The 22,484-nt window shown below is 36.9% G+C and overlaps 1 protein-coding gene across 7 annotated transcripts in view; it reads right to left on the bottom strand.

Moving 5' to 3' along the window:
* MACROD2 (mono-ADP ribosylhydrolase 2) overlaps positions 1-22,484 on the bottom strand; it is a 2,107,194-nt gene that overhangs the window by 817,176 nt on the left and 1,267,534 nt on the right. For all 7 annotated transcript variants that reach the window (XM_054542042.2, XM_054542043.2, XM_054542044.2 and 4 more), the window contains exon 6: positions 20,937-21,058. In XM_054542042.2, coding sequence (XP_054398017.2) covers positions 20,937-21,058 — 122 coding nt within the window. The remainder of the gene's footprint in view (positions 1-20,936; positions 21,059-22,484) is intronic.

Below are 22,484 nucleotides of genomic sequence, written 5' to 3'. Positions count from 1 at the left end.
GCATTATCATTTATCTAACTTCACCACATTCCAGCAAATGAAAACATGGCAGCTTCTCAGTGGCAAGGAATCCATTTTGAAGTGAAATATTGCAAGTGGTTAAATAAACAGAACTTTCTGTGTTGCATTCAGCCCAATTTTGATCATCTGACCCCTACCCCTTTTTTCAGAAACCTAGAATGGTTCTCAATTTCTTTCAAGCTTGGAATTAAAATTCCATTCCCCGCTGGCCCTTGCCTAAATCCTTTCTGTTCTCACAATGTAGACAACATTCCTACTCTCTCTTGGAAAAACTACATCCCACTGCTTCAGAATAGTCATCAGGTCTTGAAACAAACATGAAGCTTTCATAGATTCGACATTCATTTATTCATCCTACATTCATTCTACATTTACTGAATGCTTGCTACATGTTAGGCAATATACTCAATTATGGATCCAATAATTAGCAGAGCAGACCTTGTCCCTACCCTCATGGAGTTCATGAACTAGGGAGGAAGAAGAAAAATATTCAAATAAGCATACAAATATAAATGTAAAACTTTTTCCCAAGGAAGAGAAGACAGAGCTGAGATCCAAAGGATAAGGGAGGCAGATAACTCAGGTGAAGGGAGAAGGAAGATCCCCCTAAACACAGAGGATGGCATATGCAAAGGTCCTGTGGCATATACACAGAAAATCACAACATAAAATGTTGAAATGATAAACAAGAAGAAAAAGAGTAAAGGCTTATTATTTCACATACATTCTCACATTTTTCTCAATCCTTTGACTTATATGTTCACCTTTTTTCAAGAATCTATATCCCATCTTAGGCACTCATGCTAATTTATCATAAGCTAAATGGACATAATCCCAATAAAAAATGCCAGCAAAGTCAAAGTGAATGCAACGTCTGTGCCCATGGAGTTCATGGAAATCGTGGAACAATGTGGCAGATACACAAGTACATCACCAGTGGGGGTATAGTAAGAATAGTGCCACATAAAAGCTGTGTACAAGAGGCTATACAGACACAGAGGCAACTAAATAATACCTGGGGCAAAAAACACTAATCAGACTCATCCTAGCAGAAGTGCACCTTAAGCTGTGTGGTGTAGGGCTGGTGAAGGTGGTGGGTAGGTGAGGAAAGTAATCTTGGCATATGGAATAGTCTGTGCTGTCACAAACAAAGGCATTATGGCCTTCCTGGACCTTCCAGGTAGCCAAAAATTTGTATTTAAGAGTGGCAGCAGATGAAATACAAGAGGGTGGCCAGGGCCTTAGGTAAAGAAATGCCTTAAAAGTTTTTCTTAAGTAGGTAAGTCTAAACAACGTAGTAAGGGTTTAATACTAACAGCTCAGTACCTATTTTTAAAAGTCATACACATAAAGGGAAAAATAATACTTATATTTCACTCTTAAATAACCACAATTATTTGGTAATGGGATGGTGGTCCTGTTGGCGCTGTGCAAATCCTCAAACCTTTGAACCAGCGTGGCCCCTGCCGCCCATGTTTCCTTTTCCACATGGATTGTCATTCTGCATATGCTTTTTAATCACAGCAATAGTCATAAACTCAACTTGGAAATAACGTAGCATCACGAAAAGGAATGTTGTATGATCTAATTTTGAAACTGTAGACTACCTTTAAACTAAGTTACCAGGATGCCCAACAAATGTTAAAGAACTGCATTTTTTTCAAATGTTACAGTATCCTGTCCAACCCCCATGCAATTGCTATGGAGCCTTGGGTGCCTTGGAGTATTGGGAAGCACATGCTAAGGTAATCAGGCTTCATCCTGAAAACTCTGAGGAGCCTCTAAGATCTCTAATCAGAGGGAAGGAGTGTATGCTATGGTCAGTTGTGTGTGTGTGAATCTTTCTGGCAGGATGTTCAAAAAGTTACAATGAAATTTTAAAAACCTTAAAGCCTCAAGGAGACCAGTGCAGTGGTTCAGCTGAAAAGTGACAGAAAATGGTGGCTGGGAGGGAGTAGAGAGGACAGTACCACAGAAGCTCTTGGGCTGTCCCCCTGCTCCTGGTCCTTGCAGCGTTCCCCTGCAGACTACTCCCATAGCCACGGATAACCTCCTGAGACTGCCTGAGGGTGATCACTGGCTCAAGGTGCTAGCTATGCAAGAGGGAGACCTCGAACAAGGAGGCGACAGGGGTTGGTAGACAAATACCTCAGCGTCCTTGTCCTTTGGCGGGGCAATTCTGAAGCAGCTTCCACATGCCTTCTCAGAAGCTCCCCAGCTAAACTGTGCTCCAGTTGCCATTAGCAATCACCTGGTTATTAACACACTCTTTTCTGGTTTTGCTTCTTCCCTGTCTCACTTCCCTACTCCCTCATGGAGCTTCCTGGGAAAAATGAACTACCCAATAAATTCCCTGTAACCAAGTACTTGTCTCATTCTCAGGGTTTGCTTCAGAGAGAACAGAAACTAAGACAGGATATGAGAGTTAATGTGGGGGAGGGGGTATCTAAGGGACTGCAAGAGATGACTGGCTGGAAGGAGAGGGGTGAGACAGAGAGACCTAGAACAGCTCCTGGATTTCTGACTGCATGATAAGACTCATGTCAGTGACATTCACAATGGCATTAGCTACAGGAGTCCAAGCAGGTCGCCTTAGATACACTGAGACTGAGCGGACTCTGGGGCATGCAATGGAATTTTCCACCAGGTAGTTGGATATTCAGTAATGGAGATCAAGACAGAGGTCTTAGCTGAGCCACGATTTGGGAATCAGGAACATGTAGTCACTGAAGCCCCTACACCACCAGTGTTACGGTTTGACTGGTACTGGTAAGTAAAGATATATTGCTGTGCAAGAAGAACAGAGGGTGAACAAAGGAGTCACAGAGGGTTTAAGCCAGAGGTGGCCACAAAGACAATTGAGAAGAAACGGCCAAGCAGGAAGGAGGAAAGAGAGGAGAGTGGTGTCCTGGAAGCTGAGAGGCAAGCATCCTAAAGGAATGGCCACTGTACTGCAGTGAGCTCAAGTGAGATAAACACAGAGAGATGCAGGGAGGACTGCTTGAGGATCACACCAGGAAAGTCACAGAGAGCAGCCCTAAGAGAGTTTGGAAAAGACATGCCCTGGTGGCCTAGAGGCAGTGTGGGATGCACTGACCTCAAGTTCTGGCTTTGCCTAGAGCCCTGGGGTGAGCTTACATCCTTCCACATTTAAACAAGACAGGAACAGCCTGTGAAGTCCCAGAGGGTGGTGCTTGAAGTCCATTCAGTAGCCTGCTGACTTTGCTTAGTTCCAAACAGGATATTGTTTAAAAAGAAAAGTCTGGCTGGGTGCGGTGGCTCACGCCTGTAATCCTAGCACTTTGGGAAGCCAAGACAGGCAGATCACCTGAGGTCGGAAATTGAAGAGCAGCCTGGCCAACATGGTGAAACCCCGTCTCTACTAAAAATACAAAAATTAGCCGGGCCTGCTGGTGCTTGTCTGTAATCCCAGCTACTTGGGAGGCTGAGGCACAAGAATCGCTTGAACCTGGGAGGTGGAGGTTGCAGTGAGCTGAGCTCGTGTCACTGCATTCTAGCCTGGGTGACAGAGTGAGACTCAGTCTCAAAAAAAAAAAAAATCTGTCAAAGCTCATTTATTACCAACTGTGCACTCTCTATACGCAGGGTGCTGCAGAGTAATGGAGATGAACCACATGAAGCTTCCATCCTTCAGGGTTTCACAGCCTAGGAAGACAGTTATTATACAGCCATTATTAACATGTAAAGCAGAAAGTGGCAGGTCCCAACAGAAAGTTCAATTTATTTCCATCTCTCTTGTGCTTTCCATTTAAAAAAATCATTTTTTTGTGTAATTTATATAACTCTTCTATAAGGCTCTTCACAGCAAGCATTCTGAGTGATGATAACCCTCCATGTGACGTCTCCCATGACCCAACATAAAGACGACTTTTCATGCAAACTCTCTTTATCAAGTTGCATACACTGAGGCCTATGTGCTTCACCATGCAATGGCATGGATTCCTGAATATGATTTAGAGCCTATAGAACTTTCCACTTCTATTTCCTTCCTACAACAATCCTCCAGGATAAACAGCACAAGGTTTAAAAAAATTTTTTTAATTGTAATATAATTCAAATACCGTAAAATTTGCCATTTAACAGTGTGCAAATCAGTGTTCTTAGTATATTCACAGAGTTATGCAATCATCATCACTATTTAATTCCAGATCATTTCCATCACCTCAAAAAAGACACCCTATTAGCAGTCACACCCCATTCCCTGACTCCCATCTCTTATCCCCAGCCTCTGACAACCATTAATTAATCTACTCTCTGTATCTATGGATTTCCTATGCAGATAAATGGAATCAGGCCTTTTGTGACTGGTTTATTTCAGTTAGCATAACATTTTCAAGATTCATCCATGTTGTACCATGTGTCAGTACTTCATTCTTTTTTATTGCTTAGTAATATTCCACTATATGAATGGATCACAGTTTGTTTATCTATTCATCAGGTGGTGGACATTTGGATTGTTTCTACTTTGGGGCTTCACTATTAATAATAATGCTACCATGAACATTAGTGTATAAGTTTATATGCATATCTATATTCTCAATTATTTGGGTAAATACCTAGAAGTGGAATTGTTTGATCATAAGATAATTCTGTGTTTAACTTTTTGAGGAATTGCTAAGCTGTTTTCCACAACTATACCATCTTACGCACCCACTGCAGTGGTTAAGACTTTCAAACTTTTAACATCCTCATTAACGCTTGTTATTTCCCATTGATTTGATTAAGGGAAGATCTTGTTTTCCTCATTTCACTGATTAAAAAAAATAAAAAGATGGGCTTACACAGCAATTAATTAGAAAGGACAAAACTCAAATATTAGTTTTCAGATTTCTAGGTCAACTTTCTTTCTGTGATACCACAAAGATATTATAAAACCACATCAACATCAGAGTGTTGTAAAGGCATGGATCGCTGGCCCCTAAAAAACTCAGGTTTGGTAATTCAGGGAAAGGAAGTGATGTGGATACACAGTGCACCCACACAGACACACACACACACATACACATACACTCACATTTACATTCATGTATGAGCACCCTGTTCACTATGTTAATGGTTTAATGATATACTCACCAAAATACCAATATACTAACAGAAAGTTTCCAAAGAGGTTAAACTTAAATTGTAGTAATAGCTTTGACATTGAGATAAGATGATTTATTAGCATTAAAGGCATATGTGTCTGTAGTTCTTTAGATTGACTTAGGACATGATTCTAGCCTATGGTTCGTTACATCTGGACACGTCTACTCATGCCATTGCATATGAGTTATTTTAGAAAGAGGCACACTATTATCTAAAGGTGAAGTATCCAGTTCCTAAAAATGCTTCTTAATTTGTCCGAAAGCACAGTGTCTTTAAATTCGCTAACAACATAGGTTGTTAGAAAAGTGCAAATCTGGATGTTCCTCAACTTATGATAAAACTATATCCCGATAAACCCATGGTAAGTTGAAAATGCATTTAATACACATAACCTATCAAACATCATAGCTTAGCCTACTCTATCTTAAATGTGCTCAGAACACTTACATTAGCCAACCGTTGAGCAAAATCATTCAACACAAAATCTAGCTTATAATTTAGTGTGAAATATATCATGTAATTTATTGAATACTGTACTGAGAGTGAAAAACAGAATGGTTGCATGGATACTTGAAGTACAGTTTCCATTGAATTCATATAACTTTCTCACCATCATAAAACTGAAAAATCATAAGTAAGGGACTGTCTGTATTTGAAGCTTGAGGGGCATCACTGAATTATTACTTAAGCCAAATTTGTCAAAATTGGAAATGTTGCCACACAGTTACTTGAATATAACAATAGAATTGCCAGTGCCTTGCCTCATAATTAGTTCCTGAGATTTTTTTCTAATAGAAATACCACAAATACATTTTGAGTGCCGTAACAGCATCCCCCTCACTTGTCATAGAAAATAAGTAAATACATTTTCTCATTTCAAGAAGTAGAAAGGTATTTCTGCAATATGTCATCATCCTTATGTTGAACCAAGGTTTGTAATTTGAAAGAAATCAACCATTAACCTGAAAAAAAAGAGAGCTGAGATTGAATTTTGAGAAAGGATTCTCCTTCGATTTAAATCAAAGCAGTTAAATGTGTAAAATAAATGAAGGCATGAAATAAATATGGAATTATCCATTTCAAATGCTAATTCTCCATGTCTCACGTTAACACTATCATGTTGAATGGTTACAACAAATCTCTGAATTATTTATGGCAAGTCTATGATGTTATATTTTGGTTATTTTGGTGATAGTGCCACAGGTATATAATTTTATGGAGAGTCCTGCCGATCTTGAATTTGAAATAACTCTTATAAGTAATAACTTGCAGTAACAAATGTATGCAAGTAAACCAGTAGGTTAATTAAAAATATTGGCAAATGTGTGCCTAATTTGTATCATTTGCCTGATCCATTAAATTTTAGGTAATGCAGACAGAAATGTTTGCAGAGTGTGTCTTTACTACTGTTTAAAATAAGGAAGTTTTTAATTACCCATAATTTAAAAAAATGTTATACTAGGGTTGAGTTAGGTAAAATTCTTAATATCAAAATAAAATCAGACCCCGAGATCTTTTAGCAGAGAAAAGCTATTGGAACTCCTTTCTTTAGGAATACTATGCCTTTTGGCCAAACCATAACTTCTAGAATGATGCACTTGCAGTAGTGAGAGGGAAAGGCAGTGTCTGCCTATTCAACCATAAAAAACAGCAATCTGGGGTGCAGGGGGGCCTCAAACCAACTGGCATTCCCCACCTCAAAGTCTTCCAAGTCTCCAGACCCAAACTAGGCAGCTGACAGCCTTCCCCTGGTATCCCTGCTGTCCAGGTACAAAAACCATCACTTATGCACGAAATCAGCAGATTCTGTTTTGGTGTTGCTATTAGATGAGTAATAATATGATCACCTTACTATGGTTAGTGTACTTTTTCTCTAATATTTATAGCACTGACAAGATTTCTTAAGTCTCGTTAACCAGCAAAATAGTACATCAAGCCCTGATTTTTAGCATTTGTTGCTTTCTACCATGTAAATAGCCTCAACATGGAAAATTTTATACTACCTATATGATGTCACTGAACATGGAAATGGAAAGGATGCAAAGAAATTCACCATTATACAGTATTTCCACCATGTAATAGACATAAATAAACCAAAGAGCGTAGGTAATAGCAAAATATAATAATTAGGAATTGCTGTGTATTGAGTACTTATTATCTTTGTATTTCATATAACTTATTAAATTGTAAGTTTATAAAATTTAATTTTTAATAAAGCCTGTGTTTTAATAATCAGCTCACAAAATTCTTTTTTTTTTTTTGAGACAGAGTCTCACTCTGTCACCCAGGCTGGAGTGCAGTGGCATGATCTTGGCTCACTGCAAGCTCCACCTCCCGAGTTCACGCCATTCTCCTGCCTCAGCCTCCCCAGTAGCTGGGACTACAGGCGCCCGCCACCACGCCCCACCAATTTTTTTTTTTTTTTTGTATTTTTAGTAGAGACAGGGTTTCATCGTGTTAGCCAGGATGGTCTCGATCTCCTGACCTCGTGATTTGCCTGCCTTGGCCTCCCAAAGCGCTGGGATTACAGGCGTGAGCCACCGTGCCCGGCCAGTTCACAAAATTCTTGACATTTTAACAATCATTTCTCATAAACCAGTACAAGTTGGCCCCACTGCATATTTATTTAAGATCTGCATATATTGGGCTGTGTGTGTGTGTGTGTGTATGTGTGTGTGTGTTATTCCTGCAAATGAGCCAGATAACCAAGAAAAATGAGGACAGTTTCCTGCGATTCTGTGTGCATGTAGATCAAAATGACTCTGCTCTGACCAGTAAATACAGAATTCTCAGTCTATTACCCTTTTCATTGCTTTAAGCAAGGTATTTTGCCTCAGTTCTTATTTTCCTAGAGCCGTTAAATTTTAAACCATATCCAAGAGAGAATACATAGCTGTCAAATACATTGGGCATTGGAGCAGGATCATGCTCAGTTTAAGAATCCCAGTTCGTGCTGTGATGCACCACCCAGACTCTGTGCAGGACAGTGCTCCAGCTTCAAGGGATGTTGCCAGAAGACAGCCCTCAGCTTTCAGCCCTCTCCAGAAATTACCCTTGACTGAGAGGAGATACTTATTCCAAGATCACACTCCTTCCTGGGTGCAGCCTGCATTAATAACTGGTTGTCTCAGAATGTACAGGTCTAGACTCCTCACACCACCTTGGAACCATTTTGAAACAATCATCTCAGCTTTAGAGCTCCCAATAGGGTCACCAGATGTTCCATAAACACTGCATCATCACGTGACTTCTCCCTCTACCCAATTCTGTTTCCTTCTTCCTTTCTGCAGATATTGATTGCAAAAGCATTTCCATATTAGCCTCCTGCACATTAACCTCCATCCTAGAGTGGTTCCTGAGAAAGACAACCTGAAAACTTGGCAAAGTAGCTGTGAAATAATAAAACCTATAAGCAAATATTTTTAATTTGAAAACCAAAATGCATGTGCTATGAATTTCTAATTTTTACATTTTTAATAATGTACTACTAGATCCTGTTTCTTGGCCATTTATTAGATACCACAAATATGAGCTAAATAAATGTTTTCTTATGATAGCTTAAAAAGTTATTAAATCTACTTCTAAACATTTAAAGAATACCAATGCTTCACAAACTCTCTCAAAAAATAAAGAAGAGATAACACTTCTGAAGTTATTCTATAATACCAAAAACAAAGACATCACAATAAAGGCAAACTGAAGACCAATATCTCTTATGAACATAGATGCGGAAATTCTCAAACACTTATTATATAAAAATAATCCAACAGCATATAAAATGATTATGAATTACATGACACAACTAAATGGGATTTATCTCAGGATTGTATGGCTGCTTTAACACTTGAAAAACAATTAATGTAATATGCCATAACAGTATGAGAAGAATAAACCTAGCTTTTCATTTTCTTTTATGATTTTGACAGTTTTGAAGAGTATTAATTACCTATTTTGTTGAATGTCCCTCTTTGGAGGTCTGCCTATAGTTTCTCATGATTAAACTATGGTTATGACTGGACTGTGGCTATGGCAAGAATACCATAGCAGTGATGTAGTGTCCTTCTTGATCCATTATACCAAGAGGTTCATAATGTTGACATATCTCATTACTGATTATCTTAATCTTGATCACTTGATTATGGTGGCATCTGCTGGGTTTCTCCACTATAAAGTTAGTATCTGTTCTTTCATATTTAATACATGTCTTGGAGAATCTAATTGCGTTTTGTTGACATAAAAAAAATAAAGCCTGAACGTAATGGAGAATTGGTTCTATTTTGAGCAACAGAACATGTCACCTATTCCTTATTCATGCTTCTGACCAAATTTTCTATGAGTCCTTGTTTCCCTAGGGTAGCCAAATAGCCCAAGGAATTTAAAGTATTTAGCACAGATTTGAGCTATTCCTTTTTTTTTTTTTTTTTTGAGAGAAATATCCTAAATATCTATTTTTTTACATTGAAAAACATCAAATGCTTGAGAAGTTGTTTCTGGATTTTCATTGTTTGGAAGACTTTATGTAGTGGTATGTTTCACTTGTTCAGCAAGACAGCATCCTGATTGATTCACCATACTGCCCAATAAAACATGATCTTCAGCAATACAGGCCTGGTTACATAGTCGTCTGTTTGTATGGATGTATGTTAACTGAGGGTTATATTATTACTATTTCATAGAATTGCCACTTGCTGGATCTCTGCTCAGTTCTATCACCTTCTTAGCTTTTTAAAGATACAGAAATCACAAAAATAAGAAAAATACGCAATGGTAATGAGATAATTGCCCAAGAATGTAACGATAATGAATGTCACAGCATCTAGAAATGATGTGAAACCATCTATTAACAATAATGAAAATTGCTATCAGTAGAATGTAAGCTCCACAAGGGCAGCTATATCTCAAGTACTTTGACCAGTGATTGAAACATAATAGTTGCTTAAAATACATCTGACAGGTACATTATTTTTAATAAGCTATGTAATCTACTGAGCACTTTACAAATATTGCTTCTTTATAGCCTCACAATAATCCTAGGAAGTATATACTGTTATAATTTATCATTCTCTTGTATATATTTAAACATTTAAGTTTGCTTTGTTACGGAAAATTTCAAACATACACAAACAGAGAGAATAGTATAATGAATGCCTGCATACTCACTGCATTAATCAGCCCTGGATGCCATACAAAATACCATAGGCCGGGAGGCTTAAACAACAGGAATTTACTATTTCTCACAGTTCTGGAGGTTGGAAAGTACAAGAACAAGTTTCTGGACAATTCTGTTGCCCTGTGAGGGCTCTCTTCCTGTCTTTCAGAAGGCTGTCTTCTAGCTGTATCCTTGAAAAGCCAAGAGTCAGGGGAAGCAAGGCCTCTGGTGTCTCTTATTATCACAGCAGTAATTTCATCTTCAGGGCCCCATCCATATCAACTCATTTAAGTCTAATCACCTCCCCAAATTCCCATCTCTATATACCATCACACTGAAGGTTAGAGATTTAATGTATGAATTTTGATGGGACACAATTCAGTCCATACACAAAACCTGCCCATCACCCAGTTAAAATGATTAGTTACTGATATATGTTATCCCATTTTCCTTTTTCTTCTTCTTCTTTTCTTTTTAGACTGGGTATCTGGGTCTCACTCTGTCACTGAGGCTGTAGTGAGTGGTGTGATCATAACTAACTCCTGGGCTCAAATGATCCTTCTGTCTCAGCCTCCTGAGTAGCTGGGACTCTAGGTGTGCACCACCATACCTAGCTGTCATCCCATTTTAGATAAACAGTGTAATATGCTTGCTGTATTATTTGAGAATATTCAATTCTTCTATAGAAGAAAATAAAAACAAATGGGATATATAACTCGTGTTAAGTGTTGATAATAACTAAGCAAGCAGATTTTGAGATATAGGCAGGATTCATAGAACTGTGTTAAGTGCAGTACTAAATAACCTCTAAGACATGCTATATGATAAAAAGGATGGAACAAACAAGATTGTTATTTCAAAATGGAAAAGAATGGTAAGAACAGGTCAGAAGCATGAATCATGTCACCTCTAGAGTGACAGCAATGTTATCCTCAAATTATCCTCCCATTGGTGATACTCATTATAGTCTCATTTGGCCTCACATCTTCTCTGATATAGAAATGGAGGTAAACCCTCCTGCTGTTCACCAATGAACTGATGAGATACCGGCCACGCCCACTTGCCCCTGTCTTTCTGATAGAGCAAGTATGTGTAGTGGGCCCCAGGCACTCACCATCTGCCATGCTCCCTTGTTCAAACCTCAACTATGGTCCTCATAACCACACCACCATTAAGAGGGTAGATATGGTAAAGAGACAGAGCATTCAAACACAGCATAACCAGATAATGAAGTTCTTCCACACATTTGTTACCTAGTCTAAGTGTGTTAACCTATTCCTTTCTTTCTCCTGGCTTCTTTCTCCTTGAGTCAATGTGAGTCATGCCTCTTAATTTGGTCTATAAGCTTTTCTGTTGTGCATCCTCTGAGATAGCTTACCTGCTAGTATACTGGGAGCAGGGAAATTTTCATAACATGGGCTCAGAAGAGATGGAGAGACTGCACTAAAGTTACTCGTATGGGTTGAAATCTAGGTGTTTAATATACTGCTGAACTTAATTCATAATTATAAATTCAAACTATAACACTTTGATAAGACATCCAGGAAAGCAAATATTTCACTTTGCACAGTTTTGAAGGGTATGTGTTTGTGTGTGTATAAAATAAACAAACAAAAATAGCTAAAGTGCAGCTTGAACCCAATCTGTGACATGTTTTCCACTAAAAAAAATCCTCTTTGCAACTCCATTGAATTGTACATAAACAAGTCAAGAAAGCTTTCTTTCCACTGACAGATTTATTTTTATTTTAAATTTTTTATTGTTTTTACATGTTCTTTCTCCTTTGGTCTCTGAGTTCAACAGCTTAAGAATAGCTTAGATTCCATACATTGCAATTGCTCTCCAAAAAAAAAAAAAAAAAAAAATCTGAACATTTGCAAGAAAAAATGTTCGGTTTAAAGCCATTGCCTTTGCTCTATACTATTAACCCTCTAGATATATGCCAAAATTGCCCAATTGTTCAAACCTAATGTCAGGCTTGGGACTCTGTGGTCCGTGTCTTGAATTGACCATTTCCTCATGATACAGTGATCTAATAACTGCTGCTCAGGTCAGGGAAAAATAAAGCACTCAAGATGAAAGCTTGCATTGCAAATCTGTTTACTGTTTCTATACAAATTTCACTGTAATATACTCTCTTTGACAGTGTGCTAGGCCAGTATTTCCTCTGGAAGACACTGTTGTAGAAACCAATAATGATTTTCCTGAGAATGTTCCCTAGCCTGATAAAAGAACAGAAAATAATTATGTTGACAAATCCAGCCAAATTGAGATGTTTTATACTTTCATTTTTAAATATAGTTTTCTTGGTCTTGCTAGTAGACTTACATCTGCAGAATATACAAGTGACTAAAAATAATTCTTTCAAATTGTAGATGAAATGAAACAAAAACTTTCAGATACTCTTACAAAAAGAATTGATCACGGTCCTAAGTAAGATTTTTGAAGGAAATATATGACAATATATTTCCCAAATCACTGAAAGAACACATAATTTGAAAGAAACTTTATATTAGAATAAAATCAAAGGTAAACTCCTGCTTAAATTGCTCACCTCTAATATGTGTCTTCTGATTGATGGACAACTTTACATGCATCCAACCTTGGGTGGCCAACTCTTCCGTAATTTGCATGATGAATCAAAGTTTAGGATTATGAGATCTTGAAAAAACTTTAACTAAGGTGACACAACATGTGACATTATTTTTCTATTAGCTAAGCATTACATTCACTTTCATAAGTCCACGCATTCTATAGGATATAAGGCCAGTCACATCAATTACCATTTTTATGACATCTATATCACACTATGCTTAAAGAAGCAGATAATTTGGATGTCTAATTTTAAGAATAAAAATCTTTGAGCAACCTGTGTTTAGCATATTAAATGTAGCTTTGCTCTATTAGAAACTCTGTTTAACTTAAGCCAATTCTCTCAATTCTATCAGGCTCAGCAAACCCTTTTTATAACAAATATTTTATAAAGTCCCCTTGCTATGCAGAAATGACATCTATCAATATTAACACTCATCTGCACACATGAAACAGGAGTCAGTGGCCCACCCATATCTGCCCAGTTCTCATCATTCTAGCACATGCCCATCCACAGCATCTTCTAGCAAATACCCTTGCTGTCACTCTCTGCCTGAGCTTTTTCCCTCTGCCTGCCCAAGGGGGCAGATAAGAAATGCTGGGAAGTTAATGACCCAGGAGCAGTCCTCGGCCAGCTGACGAAGGGGTAAAGATAAAAAACAATAGTCCACCTTTTCTCCTCCCTCAGATGGGACCACTTCTAGGCATGTTCTACATGGTTGCCAAGAGCTCCCCAGCAAGACAGAGCCCCACTTGTCCACAGTGCCAACTTATAACACTCCCACTCCTCCTGGCTGCTTTTTCTTCCCTTCCTCACATCCCCACTCCTCTGCACTGTTCCCTGTCATCACCTCCTATAGAAAGCACGTGCACACAACACCTTGGCTCAGGGTCTGTTCTTAAGGGAAGGCAAATGAAAACAACACATCAATTAAAAAAAAAATCAATAGAGTGCCATAAGTGTGATATGAAAATGATTTAAAATGAAAGTATTTATAGTAAAATTCTATTTTCAACATGTAAAGACAAGGGCATGAATACACTAGAACACGCAATGAAGAAGGAAGATGTTTGCTTCACTACATAGAATCACTACAAAAAGAAGGAAGATGTTTGCTTCACTACGTAGAATCACTACAAAAAAAAAATCTCTAAATGTGGACTCAACCAGGTGTGAAAAACTCTCCTGCTGCTGGGGCATGGCCATCTGTAGCATAATTTTCTCAGGCACTCTTGGTAAAGTTCTAAGCAAACTAAGTACAAGCTTCCCTTAATTTACATGATAGTCCAGGATACAGTGAAAAAGAGAGAGAGGCTTTGTTTTGATGTATCTTGGTGTTTATAAACAGGTTTTCACTTATATGACAGTCTGGCAAAACGTTAAAACATTGTGTGGGAGGAGGGACAGTTTTACCACGTGGGCTTGGCCAGACCACATGTCACAACATCCCTGTCCCTGCCCACAAAATGCTTGTGGCACTCCCTAGTTGTTGTCACTGCCCAAAACCACCCTCACAAAATGGTCCCTAGAGGGCAGTACTACACCCACTGAGAACCACTGGTTTAGACAAAAAAAGGCACATAATAATGGAGGAAAGGAAAAAGGAACTTCACAGTGGCTTAGGCCACTAGATTTAGACTACCTCAGTTTAAATCCCACCTCAACTTTTTGTTCAAGGTAAGACCTTAATTCACTTGAGCTAAGACCAGTAGTGTTACAGGTCCAACCTACAGACGGTAGGTTAGTGTAATAGCCCACAGAATGCATGGAGTTACGGTCGTCAACATAATGCTTAGCTAGTGGAGAAACAGAATCGCAATATGCATCACCTTGGTTTGGGCTCATATCCTTGGATGAGGAATTGAGCCACAGGGAAGGCAGTTTCCTTCTGGTGCATATTCCTCATCTCTAAGATGGAAGAAATCACATTTTCTAACTCAGGATTGTTTTGAAAATTAATGACTAAAACACAGTGCCTGGCACCAAGTGGGAGTTCAGAAACATTTGCTATTCTTATTACTATATTTCATGGCTCAGTGATTGATCTCATTCACCCCTCTAACTCAAAAGACACAAATTGTGCAGGATCTGTCAATGTGGGTTTGGTTGTATAACTATCTGTTTCCAAGGCACAGCCTGTGAATTTACTATCATTCCATGCCCGCCCTCCTCCTCGCCTCTGCTGCCTGTCCTGCCACTTGTCACTCCCAGTAACAATAACCTGTGTACCTCTGTGCCCTCTGAGGAGATCTTATGAAAGGTTAGGGGAAAAGAAGAACGGAAAAGTCTTGAGTTAGCTTTTTCCCACACTGGCTAAATCAAAGTAACAGTGGTGGCAGTTAGAGAATTTGAAAAATAAATGAGATGATGTATAGGAATGCACTGCACTGCTGTAAACTGTAGAGTGATGCACAAATGCAAAACTGCCTTTGTTCTTGTTACTTATTAATAGTATTTTTAGTCACACAGCTGTTAGAAACCCAACCAGGGAAGACATAGAGACTTGGTATTACCCTTTATAAATGAGAAAATGAGAAAGGTGAGAACCAAGACTAGATATTGCCTGAAAGGAAACTGGAAAAAATCAAATTGACAGCCCTGTAGAAGAGGGTTCTTGGAGATGAAGAGTTGTCTGGGAAATGGTGACATCAAGTTAGGCAGAGGAGCAGAGGTACCAAATGAAAGGGTCAGCTTTTTAAGGCTGCAGACATGTTCTTGAATAGAGAACTGCATTGATTGATGTGGCCTGTAATGGAAACTCAGATAATGAAATAAAACCAACATTTAAGAATTTCAGGCTGAGAACTCATTGCCATGGCAACCCTCTCAGAAGGGAACTTGTATAAGAAAATAAGATTCACTTGACTACGCCTTAAAATGAAAACCTACACTACAGTGAAACAACTAAATGCAGAATTCCAAAATTGCTTGATTGCCACAATGCCTAGAGGTAGTACTGAAGTTGCAGGCCCATCATCTTTCCCATTGGAAGCTATTGCTTCTCAAGATCTGTGACTCATGGAAGGAACATCAGTTAGCTCTGAGGGATCCCTATTGAAATTGGGTGGTTCCTACCAACAAAAATTTACAATGTTTTTTCATTCAAAAAAATCATCCAGCATGATGCTTGTGGAAATCGCAGGTAGCATACACCATTTAAACAAACATACAAGTTTTAGTCTGCCCATAATCACATAAAATCACCAAATTCCTGTCAATTATTATTTATTTTCATGGGAAAATAATTTTTAACATAAGTAAAATCTGGCTTATATGCAGATTATGATTTTTTCAAAATAAAACATCTACTCTATTACATGTTGTCATTCAAAGAATGTCAGACAGGGTGCATTGTATTTCATCAGTGAAAATAGTTTTCTCAAATACCTAATATGATTGACAAATATAAATCTATGCCTTTTCACTGGTGCTAGAAGAAGAAATTGCTGTGATCCTTTTTGTATGGCATGGATTAGTTTTTTAAAAATGAACATGATGTTAAAAGAAGGGAAACAGAAGTCAGGATAAACACATAAAAATCATTACAAAATATTTCTGTGCTCACAAACAAAAAGCATAAAGACAGCATGATATATGAGAAAATATCTATGTATCCTCTCCATCAGTGCCTGGTGATAATGGATACAAAATTAGGCATTTTCATTTTCCAGCCCTTGCTCAATAGAAATTTTTCTTTCTTGTCTTCACCCCTAAACTCACCCCTGAGATTTCACCAAGATTTTCACCAATATACACAATTTCTGTTAGTATGTTTTAGATATATATAGCCAAGGATATCATGTATATGTGTAGTTTTCATTGTTTCAGGATACACTGTTGTTCCAGAAACCAACATAATTCAGATGCTTGATTTCACCGGTCTGACTATGCATTCCTCAGGTCATATACATTAGACTTCTGGGATTCAACCTGGGTCTTTTTTCTTTTTTGACAGCTATAATATCTTTGTCTTTCCCAAGGTTTTACAGAGAAAATCTGTAGGCTCCCTGATCTTCCTTTAAAGTTTTCTTTTATTCCCACTCCAATTTCCAGTTTATACTGCTAATTATCCTCTTCATGGTGCCTTAAATTTTGCCTATCTTGCAATCAACAATCTCAAGGTTGTCAAGAATATATATAATATATATATATAAATAAATATATATAAAAATAAATTTTTTGGATCCAAGGGTAACTCATGGTTAAATAAAAATAACTGACTTTAACATTTGGAATAAGGAATAATATTTGGAAGAAATAAACTTGCACAGACTAGGTCTAGGAGGCATGAAAGATTGGTCATATTTTTTCAATTGAAACGATTTACGGTAAGATTAGAAGGAGAATCAGGATTAAAATCTTACATTTAAATATTTCCTGATATTAAGCACTAACGCATCATTCATAAAAGAGAAATGCCATTGTAAAATGAGCCATTAGATTTGTTGATTAATTTATTTTTTTCCTTTACCACCTAAAGCAAATGTGGATAGGTATGAAAAAATAGCTGTTACAAAGAATGTATGGAGAAGAGAAATGTAATGAATTTTTTCCCCTAATTAATAAAATATATAGTATTTTTTCATGGTAAAAATTTTTATCCACAACACATCTTACACCCAAATCAGTATCTTATTTCTAAATAATTATGTATGACTATAACATTTCCCTCTCTACTATTCAAGAACGATCTCCTCTTAGCAAAACTAAGAGGTAGGTGAAATTTATTTATACCCTACTCTTTTTTCTGTTTTTCTCCATCTCCTTTCAGATCTTTCTCCAATTCTCCTCCCCCAGGCTAAGGTGCTCAGTACTTTTATCATACTCTAATTTATCCTGTCAACATGAAAAGTAATTTGATAAATTTCTTCATATTATGGTATTAGAAAATTAATTATCTACTGATCTCATGAGTATTTGCATTTTAAAGGAAATTTGCAGAGAAAGAACAATGCCTTAACATCCTAAATTACTCATTAATTATGGAATTTCATGCATCTCTGGGAAGATATTTAAAAGTGATGAGAGAACTACAGAGTATTCTCAAATCACACAGTGGACATGATGATCTTGTCCATTTATTTGTCTAGGTGGTCATAAGATGGAGGCACATTTTGTTAGAAAACAACCATTAGATCCTCCTTTGTCATGGAAGTTACCTGATAACGTCAGGGTACACAGTAGGTCTTATTCATATTTATTAAATAAATTATCATACTACTTGTCTTACATCCATTAAAAATATTTGAAGAATCTATTCTTTTGGTAAAATAAGAATAAGAATACATATGTTGGACCCTGTGCTGTGATCCTAAAGCCTTTGGTTTAACCTTAGCAGAAAAGTGGTGCCTATCAAATATTTAATTTATTCCTGGACATTTCCCTGTTGTTTAAAAATATCAAGAAATTACATGGTAAATGTCTAGAGTTCTGGTGTTCAGAATAGATATCAAAGAAATAAGTGATATTTCCTTAAATTGCCAAATCATAAGGTGTGAAAACATCTTATATTTGAAGTAACACTGTCAAATACTTTTAAGAGAATTCCATTCCTCCAATTATCTTATACACATTATCCCGACTGATCCCTATAACAACAGCTGCATGAGTTGGACAGGTCTGCAATAACAGTAGTAATTTACTGATTCTTTATATGTGGAAACCGAGGTTACAAAGTGTTGACATTACTTGTCCACAGTCACACAGTAATAAGTGGCAAATCAAACACTAAGCCACTCTGATAAAAGGATTTATGAGAAATTCTCTTTGACATGTATATAAATGAGTTCAAGTCAAGTTTATTTTTCATCCTAATAACCAGGCTTTTTATATCAACCATGTCTACCATCTATTGTGATAAGTTGACAAAATACAAGCCTACACTATAAAACATGTATCCAGTCATAATCATGTTTTTGAAAGTTTTCTATTTCCCTCTACATAATCAGAATGTGATGAGATTAGCATTATTATTTATTTAATGGTGATGAAGAACATGACATACCATATAAAGAAGAAAGCCCCATTTACTCCAAAAAAAGGAAGAAAGGAAGGAAGAGAAGGAGGGAGAAAGAAAAGAAAAATATTTTTCTTTTTTATGTGTAAAAGAGACAAGACATTTGATGGCAACTATAGTCTACCATGCAAAACCTGATGATCAATTTCGTTGGACATTTCTTCCCACATTTTGTGTATTTTCTATCTCCATTTTTATTTACTAATATTGGGATGAATTCAGTTCAGCCTTACCTGCTAATTTCATTCAAGTAATATGTAATTGGCCCTTCAAAATAATCATCAAAGATGTTAAGGTAGATCTAATTCCTATCAAAGAATGACCAAAGTATTACAAGAGCATTACTTCAGCCCATCTGCATGCCATTTGTTAAAAAGTTAACTTAGTCCATAATTCTTCCATTGCTTATCTAATGGTAGCAAATAGAGTAACATGATTGTTCTAAGATAATTATGGTTAGAGATTCCTTTCTCTATTAAAAGGTTGAATGTTATTTTTATACTGTTTCTAACAAACTTCCTACTTCTTACTTTTTCTTGGCTTTTAAAAACAAGTCATTAGAGATGCCAGTGATTCCACTAGCAAATTCTCTTCAGGCCTCAAAATCCGTATTTCCCAAGTTGGAAACTTCTCTACATATCCATTTTCCAAGCACTTCAGTCTTTTGCTTTTTTAAATCAATAAGCCATATTGACAAAATTTTAATTATTCCCTAAATGTGCATACCTGTTTTGATTTTTCTTATTTTCCTATAGAGAACAAAATTAACCAACTGGTCTTGTGGTATACTTTGCTCCATTCTCTTTGAACTTCAGCTTTCACCTCTAAGAGAGAATAGGATCTTACATATTGAGCCATTTGCGAACAAAATTTTAGAAAATCAAAGAGAGAAATAAAATATCCAGCTCTGTTAATAATTATCCAAAGATTAAAAAGGGCTATATAATTAGGTCATAAAAAGTCTCCTTATTTCAAGCAGAATCACCAATGTTGCATTGAAAAATGCACTTCATAAATACAATCATGCACAAAAAGTATAGCAACCATCCAGGGTTACCTAAATGTATCTGCTTCTCAAAATTTCTTCATGCAAATAATAAAACCACTACTTCTGTGAACTATCAAGCAATGCTGATCTATTCAGTCTGCTATGAAATCAAGCATTTAACTATTTTTTCTGCCCCACAATTTCAGCAAAGCTATAATCTATATGGGGGAGGGGGAACAACCAAGGGATTCCAGCCAAATTAATTTATTATTAGATATTTACAGTGTGTTTTTCTATAGTTTGATTTTCTTGGTGTAATTGAGATGTAATAAAGGTAGAACATGTTGCAAAAGAAAAGCAGGTGAGTAAATACCTCCAAATCCAGCTAGAAGAGAATTCCTTTCATCTCAGCCTACTGGTAAGGAAATAGATTAGATCCACATTTTCTGAACTCCCTTTGTCTACTGATAAAACTTAGAAGAGCTGTGGTATACCCAGCTACCACCTACAGAATATTAGTTTAATAAGAGTAAAATAAATCTAAAAGAATAACAACATTCAGGTTAAAATACATACGCAGAGTAATTTCCTGCAAATAAATCATGTCTGATGCTAGCATGAGAATGCATGCACACATTCATGCATGTAGACAGAGATTAAACATAGCTCCAGAGTGCACAAGTATACAACCAATATATATTAAATGTGCACTATTACAACAAACTCAGCACTTGCTATTTTCCTTCTTTAAATCTGCTGGCCACTACCATAATATTTACTTTCTCCAAAGGAAAGAAAGTGGCAAAATGAAGAGGAAAAAGTAGATAAGATAAATCCAGTTCTGAGGTCTTATAGTTTTAAATTCTGAAACATCATGAAAAATTTAGCAAATATTTATGGCACACCAAAGATTAGAGTCATCATAACCAAATCAGCTACTAAGATCCTTAAACTTAGTTCTCAAAAGTTTGGAAATGGTTTCCTACCTCTTTTTATACAAGACAGATTACTAAAGCATAAAGGCTGAAAAAGAGTGAGAAATAAAAAACATAAAATTACTTACAACTGATCGGATGTTATTTTCTTTCACCAGCTTCAGAGATGATTTATAGCAATTTGCAAGGTCTTCCTTGTGGGAACCATTAATATGGCCTCTGGCTATTGGCCCTACAGTATGGATGACATCTGTAAATACAAAAGGAAGGAAAAAGAGGATAAGCGAGGTATTTTTCACTTTTTTACATAATTAATACTTTATTTATTTTAGGTATTTGTGTTAGAGCCTGGAGACAAGCAAGCTAAGCAATACATTGGTGACGCAAATATTTCTCTGGTAGAAGATCTTAAGTAGCACAACCTCCTAAAGTAGAATATTTCCCAGGAAAATGATAATTGTGAAAAGGAATCCCCAACCAGTGAATTGTTTCATAGTTTTTGGTCAGATTCAAGTGACACAGATTATAGTATAAGACGTGCATAATTGGCTCCCTGGAAAAAGACAAATCCTTGGCGGGAAATAAACTGGGGAAATAAACTGAGGAGTAATTGCCTGTAAAAGGAACATCTGGATTGGCATGGGAAGGAAGAGCCAGTGCTAGCCTAGCTTACTTCTAAGACAATCTTCAGGCATTGTACACAATAAAGAAGAGCAAGTTTCTGAAAAAAAATACCAAGAGAATTTTTAATCATCAGTAATAACCTTAAGAAGAATAATTGCAAAACATTCCTGCCGATTTTGAAGTATAACCTACCAATCCTCACCTACACAAGGTATGCTAATAGTTCATACCTATTTTAATAGGTTAATAGTTAATTATCTATTTTATTGTATTATTAAAACATTCAAACATTTTAATGTAATCTATACTGTTCAACTCCTATTTATGTTGAAAAACACAAAATTTGATATTTTTATATACCCAACAAGCCATTGTGCTATTCTTTTAATCTCTACACACACATAAACTTTTAATTTTAGGAATGCAGTGAAAGGGGACTGTCCTCATTTTAAGAAAGAGCAGAAGAAAAACCCCACATTTTAATCAAATTTACTTGAAAATGCCTTGTAACTCTTGCTTCCCAGTCTTATCGGTGAATTGAATTATTAGTCCCTTTCATTGGTGTAAATCATAACAACTAATCAACTTTCATCACAAATTCAGTCTAATGTAATTGGAATATTATAATGAAATTATTTGTGTTGACTAATCAGTACCACTCAATTCCAACAAGAATGACAGAATAAGAGTATACAAAAATAAGAATATGGTACAGTTTAAAAAATGCATATGGCATTTGAATAGCAGCAAATAAGTCACTAAAAAAAAATCTCGCCAGATGCAGTGGACCACGCCTGTAATCCTAGCACTTTGGGAGGCTGAGGTGGGTGAATCATGAGGTTAGGAGATCGAGAGCATCCTGGCCAACATGATGAAATCCCGTCTCTACTAAAAATACAAAAATTAGCTGGGCGTGGTGGTGCATGCCTATAGTCCCAGCTACTCGGGAGACTGAGGCAGGAGAATCGCTTGAACCAGGGAGTCGGAGCTTGCAGTGAGCCGAGATTGCGCCAGTGCACTCCAGCCTGGTGACAGAGTGAGACTCCATCCCA

The sequence above is a fragment of the Pongo abelii genome, chromosome 21, assembly GCF_028885655.2.
Source record: "Pongo abelii isolate AG06213 chromosome 21, NHGRI_mPonAbe1-v2.0_pri, whole genome shotgun sequence".
In the NCBI taxonomy this organism is placed as follows: Eukaryota; Metazoa; Chordata; class Mammalia; order Primates; family Hominidae; genus Pongo; species Pongo abelii.
This window is presented reverse-complemented; position numbering and strand designations above follow the sequence as displayed.